Genomic DNA, 15,011 nt, shown 5'->3' with positions numbered 1-15,011 from the left:
GTCGTTTAAGCCGAGTTTGAACGAATGATTGGGTAATAGAGAATGTCCAATACGTAATCTGTTAAATTGAATAATATGTGACCTGTGTAGGTCTAACTTGCTGAACCAGATATTGCTAAGAATATTAGGAGTAATGTCTCTATACCTTGACGCAAAGTTACCAGGTAAATTATTCCAGCATGAAGACCATAGATTGGTTGTGTAACGTTTAATAAAAGGAGTAAAGTCAGAAAAAATGTACTTATAAATAGGTATTATTTGTTGTATATAATACCTATGTATAATCTCCTTTATTCAAATTAAAAAAAAAAAAATAGCCATTTCTAAGTAAATAATATGTTTTTTTGTTAAAAAATAAGTGATTAATATGTACCTGAATCTTCTAGACTGCCAATGATTAAGCAAGCTTTAACAAACTTTCGATGAAATTTATGCTTCAAAAGTTGACTAGGAGTTTTACATCCTCCAAATGATGTTGTTTTCGGTGATGATAGTTGTAACAATTGTCGACGAAAATCACTGTCATTGAGACCATTGAGTAAATCACGAGGTAAATCTTCTTCAGAAAACTCTTCTGTTTCAGGAACATTATGACTAGCTTTTTTTTCCTTGTTATAGATTGTGCCTTTTCTAGTCACACTTTCATTGAGATTTACTTCAACTTTTGTTGTCAAATGCGTTAAAATACTTCTCCAGGTCTTTGGAATACCATTTGTTTCTATACATGCACGAAGTAAATTAGGTGGAGATCCTTCAGCAATTGAACCAATTAGATGGTAAAATCCTTTATCTGTTTTGATAATATTTTTTGCTTTTCGAGCTACCAAAACACCAGCTTTATGAACTTTCTTCAACTCCGTGATTTGATCTCTTGCTAATAAAGTACCTACAAACATAAAATAAAAAATACATTATTTATGAGAGGGATTATAAAGTAACATTAACATATTGACATTTTTATTTTATATTTCTTTAATTTTCTTACATGTATCTACCAAAAACTTGAAAATATATGATAAGTTATTTTTACTACCTATTGCAATTTGCAATACATATATTTTTTTCCATGAAATATAGTAAAACCAATAAATATATCAATACTATATCTAGAGGGTAGTGCAAACTGTATGGTTATGAAAAATCTCAAATATTTCATTAGGTTATTACATATTTTGAAATTAGTAATTTATAATAACTAATATTTTAAGAATTGGTTAATAGTGTTATGGATTTTACACACAACACAAAATAAATGTACACACCAATTTAATATTAAAATAATTAATATATTTCTTATAAAATTGGTAGTAAAATTTTTAAAGAAAGCTACAAATTGTTAATCTAACACTGGTCATACTACGACTGACTAACTCCCTGTGTAAGGTCGAGACGGTGCCCCATGTCACATCAAAAACCCTTATTCAACGGTTAGATGAAGATAGAGTTAAATGCATTAGGGCCTATCAATGGATTGTTGCTGCACTAGTTAAAAGTATTAAATGCATGTAAATAAACTATTATATTTTTCCGATTCTATTTTATTTTTATTCTTTAGCTTTCTTTCAATATCAGTAATAAGTTATAACAGATGTTTAGAATTTAAAAGCAAATTATAAACATTTTTAAATTTTAAATTTATATTATTAAATATTATTTCATAGGTATTACCTATAGGTTAGGCTAACAAGTATTTTTTTATTAGACTAAATTTAAATGGTAGTTAGAAAGAGAATATTTTAATGTGATTGTTAACTTGAATTCTTAGCCTTTTCAAGTTTGCCACTATTTACAGTTTATATGAAGAGTTAATGATGCATCATAAAAATATATTATCTCAAAATTGTTTGATACTGAGAGCTATGCTTTTTATATTTGATAATAATCTTTCAGAAAAATAATAGGTATCCCATTTATATTCCTAAAGGCTAAAAGTATTTAAAAAAGTCTTGTTTTCATCAATAATATACTAATATGGACGATTAGTGTTACGTCACAAATGTTATGAATCCTTATCAAATGTCCCAATTGGATCCAAACAAATGTTTTGTACTATAAGAAAAGCATATAATTTTAGAAAATTTGAACAAAATTGTAGTTTAAACTTACAATGTATATGATTTTTCATTAAGCTAACTATGCACAGTGCATTAGTACACACAAACAATTTTGCTTACAAAACATGTAAATATAATTAAAATATTAATTTTAAACGATATTATTACATAGTATTAGTTTTTTTTGGATCCAATGGAGGATCTGTTGATAAGATTTTACTATAGATTTTATAATGTGTATGATGTAAGCACTAATCGTCCGTATTATAGCTACAGCAAGTCTGTAACATAACTTTAAATTTAAAAAAAAATATCTAAGGTTGATCACACATGATTATCATCCAAGAAGGATTCACTTCGTTATCAATATTATCAATTACGATAATGTGGTTTCAAGGTTTTCAAAAGCAAGAAAATAATAAATATTATTTGAATGTATTGAACACTCAAATTAAATTAAAATGAACAGTTAATTTTGTTTTAAACATGATTTATCTTTTATTTATTTAACCTAACCCTGTATATCAATAAAAAAAGACTAAATAAAAAAAAAAAAGTAGTTAATTACCTGTTAATGTGATGACTGGTTTTGAATTGCCCTTATTTGATTTAATTTCCTTCAAATTTACCGACCAGTTGGTTAAGTTCTTGACTTTAATTTTTTCATCGCTTCTTTCAGAACAATTAGACTGATCTTGATTAAGTTGAGATGTGCTGGTATTGTCACTGTTGCTTGGTGTCTTAAAAGATTCTAATACTTCAGCATCAGATTCCATGACATCATCAGCATTAGCTATATTGGATGTGGTGGGCAATGCATCGTTAATTTGAAATGACTTTGAGTATGGTATTGGCGCAGTTGGTGGCAGGAATTTTGATTGTTGAGGATTTTCATGAGCAGAACTATTATTGATTATGCTTTCTTCAATAATTGTATCACATGAGTTATTAGATGTACAAGGAATATTCTTCAATTGGTCATTATGAGTCAATGTTGTTTTAGGTTTATGTTTGATAGTCGTTGGTCGTTGAAATAAATTGAAGGATTCAATATGTTGCCGATTGTTTTCCTGTGACACATCATTTTCAGTCAGAGTGTCTTTATCCGAAGGTATCTGTATTGGGTGACGGTATGTGCCTTTGCGCTGTTCATCCCTTGTGATGTGTTTAATGTGCCTTATAAATAAATTGAATTCCGATTCAAATTTACTGAAAGGCTGTACTTGTAAAAATTGATTCATCAAATCACTTAAAATTTGACTCTTCTCTTCAATAATATCGTTGAACAGTAGTGATTCGACTGACGGTTGTGCAGTCTGTTGCGGTTGAAATGTCGAACTTGACGTTGCTCTTTGGTTGTCCATCGTTAATAATCGATGCACAGTTCGATTACGACAAAAGAACAGCGATACGCGTTGGGATAACAATGACAATAACACTGTTTAATTTAAACGAACAAAAAGACCGAACGCGATAAAATAATCACCAACGATTGATGTCGGTATCCACAATACTCGTTTTAATATAATATGATATATTATCGGAAAGTACTAATTCTTTAGATTATACAAATCGGTATTTAGTAAACAACAGTAGTCGGTTAAAAGCAAGCGCACGTCCGAATCGGTAACAACAACGACTAGCCAGTCCAATGGTTGAATTTCAAATGAAAACGGTAAACATTAAACAGTAAACAAACCAACAGGTTCAAGGAGCCGTAAAATAAGTACCATAATTTATAAGAGATAAAACATAAACGACAATATTATGTTCTGTTATCTCTTACCTCCAAGCACGGTTAATCAAGGAGGCACGGCGCCAGTATAATGTTAACGTCGTGTACAGTTGATAACATCCATTTGATTATACCACGATTTTTATTATACGTAATATTTTAACACGGATTTTAATGCCTATTAACAGTGTTCATAGTTTTGACCACGGTCTTAGAAGATATCTTCTAAGACCGTGGTTTTGACTTAAAACTTATAAGTTTTTTCTCGTCAGTAGTCATCATGGCATAATTAGTTTCAAAATTTAATTTAACAAAAATATTACATCAATTTATATGATACATTTTTACTGTGGATTTTGCCAATGCTTAAAAAATCTTATTTTATATCATAGTTTTGTGCATGACAAATTAAATTAATTTGTCATGGTTTTGTGTTAGTTAACCGTGGATAGTATCTACTATCTTTAATCGTGGTGTGTATATATATATATATATATATATAAATATGATTATATTAAGCTTTTATATAATACATATATGTTTGGAGTGTTTCGACACAGACATAAAATATAGATAATTTGATAACTGATAATAATAATAACGGATAAACTTAACATAGCAATAAATATTAAATACCAACGCAGGAAATACACAAAATAACAAATAACAATATTCTATTCTAAGATTCTTGTTACAGTAGCTGATCGTCCACAGTCATAATTATGAATATTCAAAGTGGACACTATATTACTTTGTCGATGTTTATTCGTCACCGGCGACCAGGGCAATGTTTAGGATGTCGACCGTTGTGTTAAACGTGTGAATAATCAGTGAGTGTATTTTTATTATTAGCAATTTGGATTTTTCGTACTAATATTCCACGAGTAAGTTAGTAAATTTGTGTTGATTTATCTAGATGATGATGTAATGGGCTACATATTATGAGCAAACGTGAATTCATATTGTGAAATATAGGTGTACCTGCAGTAAATAAATGGTAAAAATATTTCAATATGTATTTTTATTGTTTTTTAGTTTCTGATATTCTATCACCGTCATTAATTATAGACTTATAGTACATTGCTCTTATTGTATTTATATACGCGGACGATCTTTTCTCAAATCACTACATTTAATTTTATCCTTATTATTACTCCATATTTTTAGGGCTAACATTTTTTATACTTTTATATTATTATAGGATATTAGAGTAGTATATTGTAGTAATATGGTGGTATACTTGGAGAGTCCCGATAAATACCAATATTACTTACAGACGGACCCAGCAATTACCACAGAAACAACTATGGCCATAACCGTGCATATACAGTTAAAAGTGGACTAGATTGTTATTAATTAAACAACACTACAAAGGTATATAATATGCTCAGCTAATAAAATATATGCAGGAACGCTAGTGAATGAAAATTAATCGTATTTCGTTGTAGATAACAAAGGGAAACAACTGTGTAGATCCAGAACAAGCGTAACAGCTGTAAATCAGAAATTGAGAAAGAAAATCCCATTGAGCAGTGCCAATCAACAAGTTCACAAGCCATAAGACAAGGAAACTCAACTCAGTATAAAAGAGGAGGATTAAGGCAATAAACAGAATATTAATTTATTTTTTGATACCAAACCCGTAAAATTAGCACTTCCATTTTATAATATATTTTTTTACATAATATTTCCCAATTAGGTTTTGATAACAATAATAAACCAACAATATGTTGTATTAAAATTATGTGTGACAAACACAAATACAAACAATATTAGTTTATATATAATTTGTCCATTATAAACATGTGAAAAAATAAAAATTTTATTTCATATAATTATTATGAATTTAAATTTTTATTTTGCTAATAAAAAACTCAGTTTTCATCTCAAAACTTTGAAATTATTTTTTATTAAAATTAGAATTTAATATCAGGGTAGGGGAGTAACTTAACTTAAGTTACAAATTACTATAACAAAATTACTTTTTAAGTAATTTGATCGTAATTTAATTACATTTTATTGTAAGTAATTTATATGTTATACAAGTTCTTTTTTTGTAGTAATTATTACTTAATTACTCGTTACTTTATTTGGATTAGTATATGCACTTAAAAGTGATTTAAAATTAGTGACTATAATTTTGAAAATGCTCTTTAGTTTAAAATAAATTTGAAAAAAAGTTTATTATTTAACGTGTAGCATTAGAGTATTTGTTGATAATTTCAAATTGTTGATATCATTATTAAATATTTAGTTTGTGCATTTTCTTATTGAACACATAGTTATTAAGCTCCAGTGATATGTTTGATAAAAAATAACTTCTATTGTAATTGAGTTACTTTTTAAATTCAAAAGAAATGTAACTTGATCAAACAAAAAAAAGTAACTTAAAAATAATTTAGTTACAATTTTGATAAAGAATATTAGTAATATAATTTAATTACCAAAAAACAGTAACTTTCCCAACACTACCTGTGGATCAGCTTTGTCACTTGCTCGCTCGGACAATCAAAACGAAAACATCTCTTGATTTGTTGTGCAACACCACCTCATGTAACCATTAGGTCACAAAGTAAAAAACGCATTTTCTAAATAAAAAAATATAATGGGCAGTTTTTATATTATAAGAAATGTAACACACCGAAGACGAATTATTTTTTAGGTGACAAATTATTTGTTAAGAATACATTTATTTTAGGTACTTACAAATGTACAATACAATCATATTCATTTGTTAATTGGTTATTACTAATAACTTATAATAGTTTATAAACAGCAATATAGTAAACGTAATGTTAATGAATTATAAAATATTTTACAATAGTCTAGCATTTTTCATTCGGATGTATAAAAGTCAGAGTTATAAAAAAAATAGATCTACATTTGCCCAGACTGTAGTCACTTATTTTCACTCTATTTCATGGTTTATATTAATATCTATAATAGTATAATTAAAATTATTTTTTTTTTATGCATCTTAATAATTTACAAGCTAATCATGTATTTTTTTATAAAATAAATAATAAAGTATGAAAATATTAGGTACAAGAATTAATCTTAAGTTTGATTTTATTTAGAAATATGTAAGGTATGTAAAACAAAAAAAAAATACAAAATAATATAATAAGTAGTAATTAATATGATACAATTTGATTTTAACATTATGCGTACAATAGGTAATTTTTTTTTATTGATAAACTAATAATACTAGCTTTGTTAATTAATAAACTCCCTTTACTCACAAGTCACAATATCAGCTGTTCTGTACTTGGGCATTTGGCAACACGGTGCACTAGTATAATCTCACTTTTAAATATTCTTTACAAATAACTAACTAATTCTTATTAATGGTTTTGTATAAATTCATCATTAGGACATTTTACTTAAACTAAAATATTGAAAGTATAAATGTATTTTTTTACAGAAACAATTATATTTGTTGCTAAACTAAAATTCGACATTGTAATTGATTTAAAATTAAATTTTAACTTTTCAAGTGTTTTTTTAATAAAATTGTACAAAAAAAGTAGAACTTTTTACCAGCCCTCCTCTATTTTTAATAGCAATCAATTTTGAATTTTCATTGACAATAGCATAATTATGTTCATTAAATTTTTCTAGTAAGTTCTCTCTACAAGTCGAACAGTCTATTTGTTTTGAAAATTTTCTAATAATGAAACCACAGATATTGTATTAAATATTTTCTTTTATTATCCCAAAGCCATTAGCTTCGTTCGTGAATACCTATGTATCTGGCATGTCTTCTTATTTTTCTGTTTCTTCAAAATGACCTTCATCATGTACAACTTCTATATTATACACTTTTTTGAGCTACCTATTAACCTAAAAAATAAAACTACATTGTTAAAACTGTATAGATATTTGAAATGTCAATGACGTAGAACTAGGGAGTAGTTAGGTAAAGTTGGGAATGCTCCAGCACTCTATAGCACCCCCGTGAATGCGACCGTGATAATGATAAAAATTGAACAATTCAGTTGAATATTGATTAACATAATTTATTTTTAAATTATTAATTAATATACACAATATTTAAAAATTTCGACAAATTTTAAAATACTAATAGGTATATTGTATACATATCATTATACATAATGTTATTAATATACTAAATTGTCTGTCGTCTATACTGCAGACCGCGATCGCTATTTCTCCCGCCGCGCGCCGGTTCGTGTAATTTATTAGTGTTTACTTCGCGCAAAATGTTATACCTGCACCACAGTGCTACGATATTCAATCGCCGTAACTTTATTTGAAACTATATTGCATTGCGTTCGAAATTTGTCGTGGTATATAATAATACGATTTGTATTTATAGTAGGTATATATTATAATTTACTATACCTACTATAACCTACCATACTAACATTTTATACATTTTATTAGGTAGGTACTTGTTTTTAATTAGTCGACTAGTTATCTTAATTATCATATTTATTTATTTGTTTTAATTTTACTAATTTTATCTATAACATTTCTCACGTTATCTAAAGTCGAATATGTCATGTGCAAATAATAATAATAATAATAATAATAATAATAATAATAATACGATTTGTGTTGGCGGATTTGATTCAGCCGTTTTGCAGGTCAAACAAAAATGTATATATAGAGCCGTAAAATCGTAGAAATGTAGAACTATCCAGTGTACGGCACGCGCAGTGGATATATTTTGTTCGCTGTACAATTTATATGTGTGGGTTTGAATATGTTCATCTAAAAACCTCAGATTTTATGTCTACGATAATTTAAAAATTTAAAATGTGCCAATAGTATGGGTTTAAAACGTCTACGCATATATATGTTCGACATCGTATATTTTAAAACTAGTAAAAACGGTTTTGCGGGTTATATAATAGGGTACCTAAGTACAGTGTTAACGAAATCCGCCGGGAATTGGATTATTTGGATTTGCGTATACTGTAATACGACTCATCGCCAAGAAATTATCTCCTAGGTATAAGAATACACAAGTCAACAAAATTTTATTCCTGCACGCTTGATATGACGTTACTCATTTTTTTGATTATTTTAGCTGTTGTTTGCGGGTATAATATGTGTATAATCTTTCAAATCTTTGTACATAAAAGAAGGGGGGAATCAACATGTAGCCAAAACTACTAAACCGATTTATTTGAAATTTTCAGTAAATGTAACTACTTATTATTATGTATAGGCGCATCACTAAGAGAGGATTTTTCGAAATTCGCATTTTATAGGGTAAAAAGCCCTGTCTGGTTAGGTTAGGTTATAGAAATCACAAAAAATGAAATAGTCGTTCAAAATAGTGAAACAACGCAAACAAATTGAGAAGAAAAAGATGAACGTGTCACGAGACACGCGTTTGGAACGAAGTCCCTTCGTATGCATGTTTGGTATAATTAATTATTTACATGCCAGGCTCTCATTCTCTCTAGACGCTCTCGATGTTTTTGTTGATACTGGGCATTTGATTTTTTGATTCCTTTTCAGCATTAAAATTATCAATTGATAATAACATTAAATTATAATATTTATCATGATAATTTAATTTATACTATATTCTAGTAATTATTGAAAAGAAATGTACCTACATAAAAAAAAAAGTGTTACTTACGTTTTGTCGACCTGTTTCAAATCACTGTGAATCAAAAATTCACGCGGAAAATAACGATTTACCTACTATCAAATAATATGTTATATTTCTGTTATATTTAACTTAGTTTATAGGTTTATGACCTATGATCATTTTACGTTTGTCTCTCACTCTCTCCTGTTTGGAAGTTGGTGCTTATAAAGTTCAGCATGTTAACGTAAGTAAAACTTATACTTATTCATTTTTACCTTAATAATAAGTTCATAGATCATAGATAAATTATTTGTAATATATCTTAATGTTTATTAGATATTAAATATTAATTTATAGCAGGTGCATTCTTAATTATATTATTTTTTTCGAATAGGAACTAGGAATTATACTACATTTGAGTTTTTACTCGTTGACGTAACTATAGAGTATAGACCCAAGCACCATGTTTTTGTAAAACAATTTCAACATTATAATTTATTTGTATTTTGTACATTATACTAACTTGTATATTATAACTACATTTATAAAGTAAATAATTTCTTTATTTCATCAATAATTATACTTTTGAATATTTTTTAATGACAATTAATAATTCAGTTATTAACTTTGGATAGGTAATTATGAAAACTATAGTAAATTTATTTCTTATGTTGTACAATAAATAAAATTTAATAATCACATAGAAATCTGTGTATTAATCAATAATACCTATGTAGATAATAAATTATTCTAGGCCATATTATAAATGTAGAAAATACCATATACCTAATAATTGTTATGATATGTATAGATAATGTTTCTAGTAAAATTAATAAGATACATTGTTAATAAATAAAACATAATTTCTAATAAGTAATAAGAATATATTAGATATATTTTTTTGACGAGGTACATAATATACTTATATATAATTTCACTAAAATCACAATTTTTTTGTGTAATGAATATCGGTAAGAATTTATTTAATAGCTATGACATTAATTACCTAATAATCTAGTAAACAAACATAAAATAGTTATATTCACTGATAATTTTATCATAAAAAATCAATTTTAAAAATTAACTAGTGCACAACATTTATTAAAAATAAATAGCCAATAGCCATAAAGTAGTACATATATTTCAATTTGCCAGTAAAAATGCACTTTTTTATTTCTGATATTATATCTTAGGCAAATTGTTAACAACTTTATTAGAATATATTATCAAGTATTTAATAATATCCTTTCTATACATCCCTATTAACAAAAATATGTTTTGTAAATAACTAAAAAAAATATTTTAGGTAGATAATAATATAATTAGATATAGGATGTGCCATTAAAAATCGCTAGACTTCAATAATACTCACAATCATGTGCAAATAATTGAATAAATATTTTTTTTAACGTTAATTAAAACAACATTTATAACTAATTAAAAACATATAGGTTTTAATGAAGTAAATCATAACACTTATGAATAGAATACCTATTTTAAAATTAAAATCTAACATTTACAATTAATGTTAGGTTAAATTAATTAAATCAAATGTGAGAGATAAAAATTGAGTGTTTCATTAGCAATAATTCAATATAAAATGATACATGCTCTGATATCTTATATACCTACTTAATATAATATACATGTTGGTACTGCAGCGTCGTATGCTTTAACGACCAAATATACTTTAGTAGAGATGAATGGTGATCAAATGCGTGTCAGGAACTATTGAGGACTAAAAGTGAAGGATAAAATCACATAACATCGTAGTTTGGTATTGACTCAGCTACTTCCGTGCACAAAAATAGGTACTAACGATCATGATAATGAGAGGATTGGAGTTTACCTACTTGGTGGCGACAGCGGAGTAGCTTTTCTTTTAAATGTTTCAATTTTAAATTGCATAGGTAATTTGAATATTCTGGGTGAATTATAGAGATTAGAGGTCAAAAGTAAGAAGTTTCCGGCAGTTATCAAAAAAATCGGGAAAAACCACAAAAAGTGATTGAAAAATGGGATTTTTTACGCAAAACCAGATTTCAATAAAATGGTAATTTTTTTTATAGTTGTAACTCAAAAATGAATTATTATAAATATTTGAAATTTATATTGGCGATGTCTATATCTACACGGATTAAATGTTCAAAATATTTTTTATTTTTTGAGCTCTTTATAGATAATTGAAATTTTCGATTTTTTTAAGTTATTTTTTTTTTAAAATGTCGATATAACAATTTTGGAAAATTTAATATAAGATTACTTATATGTTGTTATTATCGTAGTTGAAAAAAAATCAAAAATTATTAATCACAATTTTTTTTTATAAGCATTTTACGAGATATGTTAAAATCACGAAAACTTGCAAGTAATTTTGTACCTAGTTGAAAATTCATAACATTTTTAATATTTTTATTTAAGGTTAAAAATTTAACACAATGTTTTCCATTAGTTTTTTTTCATATAGCTAAATAAATGTGAGTTTAAATTTTAAATTTTTACAAAATGGCAAATGATGATAACAATTTAATTTTAACGATTTATAAATATTTGTAATTATTCAAATAGTATAATTGTATAAGTCGTATAGATACTTGAAAGTTTCACCAATTATTTAAATTATAATTTTCTTTACGTAGGTAGGTAATTTTATTTTAATGTATTGATTAATCATAATATTCATAATATATTTTGCAAGCTGAACGAATCACGTGTTAGTAGTACAACTATTTTGTTTATTATTAATTAGTATATTTAAAATTATGAAATTAAAATATAGCCTACACTGAGTGTAGACTGTATTTTGTGTGTCCAAATTAGGTTCAGATATTGATTTATAATTGTGTACTTAGTTATAACTGACTACCTATACTAACTAGCAACTCATATAGCTGAGCCATAAGTTATATAACTAATATAACTAATCTATTTGACTATTTTGAATTTTGAGCATAATATATAATTGTATAAATTAGTATTTTTTAATTTGAGTATTAGGCACATACAAAGTGATTTATCAACATCTTTTTTTCTTCAACAATGTACTTAGATATTCAAAATATGAGTTTTGAAATTTTTCTATTCATAGAATTTTTCATAAAGCTAAATAAGTTTATTAATAAATAATAATATTTAAGAATTCCAAAAATCAGATTTTGAACAAAATAAATGCAATATTGAAGAAAAAGGAGACGAGCACGCAAATCGCTCTTTATAATACTTATACGTGCTATATACATTCATAAATATTTTATTTTATATGATTTTTCTTGTAAAAATTAGTAGATATCTACCTAGTGTTTATTATTTTTAATATGAATTAAAAAATTATTGTTGTTTTGTTAATAATTTATGTACTCAGTTGTTAAACGTTTTCGTGTTAATATGAAAGTATTATAATTAATGTACACGAAATTTTTATACTATGCTAACCGCCATACCTAGTTTAATTTATTTTAAGTAGGTAGTAATAATATGCCAAAGTATAAAAGCTAGATAAATCAATTTTTTTTAAGAATTTTGAAAAAATTACTTCTATCGATGTTAATAGGTCCAGTGATTTGGTTATTAATTATTATTATTTACCGTTGCAATTAAATCTAATGAAATTCTTATCAATAATGATTTATATCACCTGTTTACTTATAGACCAACATGAGATTGATTAATTTGAATGTACACCATGCAACTCATTAATGTATCTATGTGTAGTAGGATTACACTATGTGGTTGTGAGAGTCCTATTTAAATGCATACGACCAGTAGGCAGGTGGAAGGTATATAGAATTAGATTGAGTTTAATTACAATTGATGTAAATATTTTTTTATCTTAATAGAATTGACCCCGAATTTTTATGACTACTTTGTTTTATTATCATATAAATAAAAAGCGTTTCAGTCGTCTGGTTAATAATTTAACATTCGCGAATTTTATTGAGTGTTCCATAGTTCCATTATGTCATTATGAGAATAAATTTAATTTTTTTTTTGAATGAGGACTGTAGTAACTTTATCTCCATATACATTTAGGACCTTAAATGACATAGCAACAACTAATAGATATCAACATACAATATACATACTGTTATTAGCTTTTTCTATACAAAATTATATTATGAATGTAAATTATCATTTGTTAAGGCAGTTATGGATAAATAATACAAATAGATTTTTTTGTAATTAAAAAAATGGAAGTGCCTACAAGAAATATATTTTTTTTTAAAGTGTTAAAAAAATGTGTTCATGTATAAATATATAATCATTTACACATTATTGACAATAGAATGATGGATCCATTTAAGATAATAAAGTGGTATAATGAAATTATAATAAAATTGTGATACTTAAATGATGGTTATGAATTATGCTTGGGTATATTTAGATTGTGAAATGTTTTTTTTTTTTAGTGTAGAACTTATGAATTTTTAAGTCACCATTACGGTTTAATTAAAATAATTGATTAAAAAAAGAAAAGTTAATTAATATTAACATTCATTTTTTTTAAACTAATTATTTTAAAATTCAATTAGGTGCAATTATTGAATTTTGTTATAAATGTATGTATGTAGTACCTAATCGTTTGATATATTCTAATTATTTTATATTAATACATATCATTATACGTATACAAATCTATAAATAATAATATTTTTTCTAAATTTGTTCCATTCACTATAATTTAGTATTTTAGTGATAAATAAACGAAAACATGTTGGAAGACAAACAATAAACAAAAATAATAGGTAGTTAAAAAATAATAATATACGAATAGTCGGTAAACGCATATATAATAGAATTAATAGATGATACTATATATTTTACTATTTTGCTAAAATTTATATTACATTGTTCATTGATATAATTAATTAATTGAATTTATTTTTCTTCTTTATTGAGCGGGCATGTGGCGGTTACCTCGCTTACCCTGACCGCACGCCACTGATAATAACATTAATTATAAATACTAATCATTAATCAATGGTAATAATATTATATAAATGCGCATAAATAATTTTAATATGTTGAACATTTTAACTTCTGATTTTTTTTTTGTGCAGTTAAAATTTGAACAACCTTCTATAACCATAGATGTCCGCTTAAAATATTTGTTTAAATGCATTGAATTAAGATTGTTTTTAAAATAATATTATATTATAGTAAACAAATGCTTTGTACTGCTTATTAATTGATTTGCATAGTGTGGACACTTAGTACTTGTACGAGGACAATAAATTGGTAACAACTGATTGGCGGACATTCAGTTAAGTGAAAATAAACAGGAAATATATTTTACAAGATGTGATAAGATTAATAATTGTTCAAAACTATTCGTAAAAATAATTCATGAAGCCTGTATACAGTTCGAAAATGAAATTATAATACATACATAAGTATTTGAAATAAATTGCCATATGGGTAAATTTAACTTTTAGATTCTGAACGGAGTGAAGAATGTATTGATTTTACAATGATGTATGTTTTTTTTTTTTTTTTTTTTTTTTTGTGTCTGTGTGCAGCATAACTAGTCGAAATAATGCTTCAATTTCAAACTATGGGGGGAGGGGGTTCCGATGTAAAATTGAATATCCTTGGTGCATTATAGAGGTAAAAAGTTAACATTTTCCAACAGTTTTCAAAAAAATCGAGAAAAACA

General features: G+C 26.0%; 1 protein-coding gene and 1 long non-coding RNA gene across 4 annotated transcripts; one reads left to right on the top strand and one right to left on the bottom strand.

Moving 5' to 3' along the window:
* Positions 1 to 6: 6 nt before the first annotated feature.
* Positions 7 to 3,857, bottom strand: LOC126552110 (uncharacterized). The gene is made up of 2 exons (XM_050206613.1): positions 2,623 to 3,857; positions 7 to 886 (listed from the first exon to the last, which is right to left on the bottom strand). Exons 1-2 carry the CDS (start codon positions 3,416 to 3,418, stop codon positions 363 to 365), a joined length of 1,320 nt encoding a protein of 439 aa, XP_050062570.1. The 5' UTR covers positions 3,419 to 3,857; the 3' UTR covers positions 7 to 362.
* A 73-nt stretch (positions 3,858 to 3,930) lies between these two features.
* LOC126552111 (uncharacterized) lies at positions 3,931 to 5,624 on the top strand. 3 transcript variants are annotated; one of them, XR_007605954.1, is made up of 5 exons: positions 3,931 to 4,262; positions 4,487 to 4,619; positions 4,706 to 4,786; positions 4,991 to 5,163; positions 5,238 to 5,624. It is a non-coding gene; the product is annotated as an uncharacterized LOC126552111 (long non-coding RNA). The 3 variants fall into 3 exon arrangements; XR_007605956.1 differs by having other exon boundaries at positions 3,969 to 4,262; positions 4,474 to 4,619; XR_007605955.1 differs by having other exon boundaries at positions 3,971 to 4,262; positions 4,490 to 4,619.
* Positions 5,625 to 15,011: the final 9,387 nt, after the last annotated feature.

This window comes from Aphis gossypii, chromosome X (genome assembly GCF_020184175.1).
Source record: "Aphis gossypii isolate Hap1 chromosome X, ASM2018417v2, whole genome shotgun sequence".
NCBI classification, from domain to species: domain Eukaryota; kingdom Metazoa; phylum Arthropoda; class Insecta; order Hemiptera; family Aphididae; genus Aphis; species Aphis gossypii.
The sequence above is the reverse complement of the archived record's forward strand: the minus strand, read 5'-3'. Positions and strand labels throughout refer to the sequence as shown.

What these genes read in the sequence shown, in the direction of transcription:
- LOC126552110 (XM_050206613.1), bottom strand. Translation starts at nt 3,418, where the DNA reads ATGGACAACCAAAGAGCAACGTCAAGTTCGACATTTCAACCGCAACAG. An exon ending in ACCAGTCATCACATTAACAG is followed by an intron (nt 887 to 2,622) that starts GTAATTAACTAC and finishes TTATGTTTGTAG; the next exon opens with GTACTTTATTAGCAAGAGAT.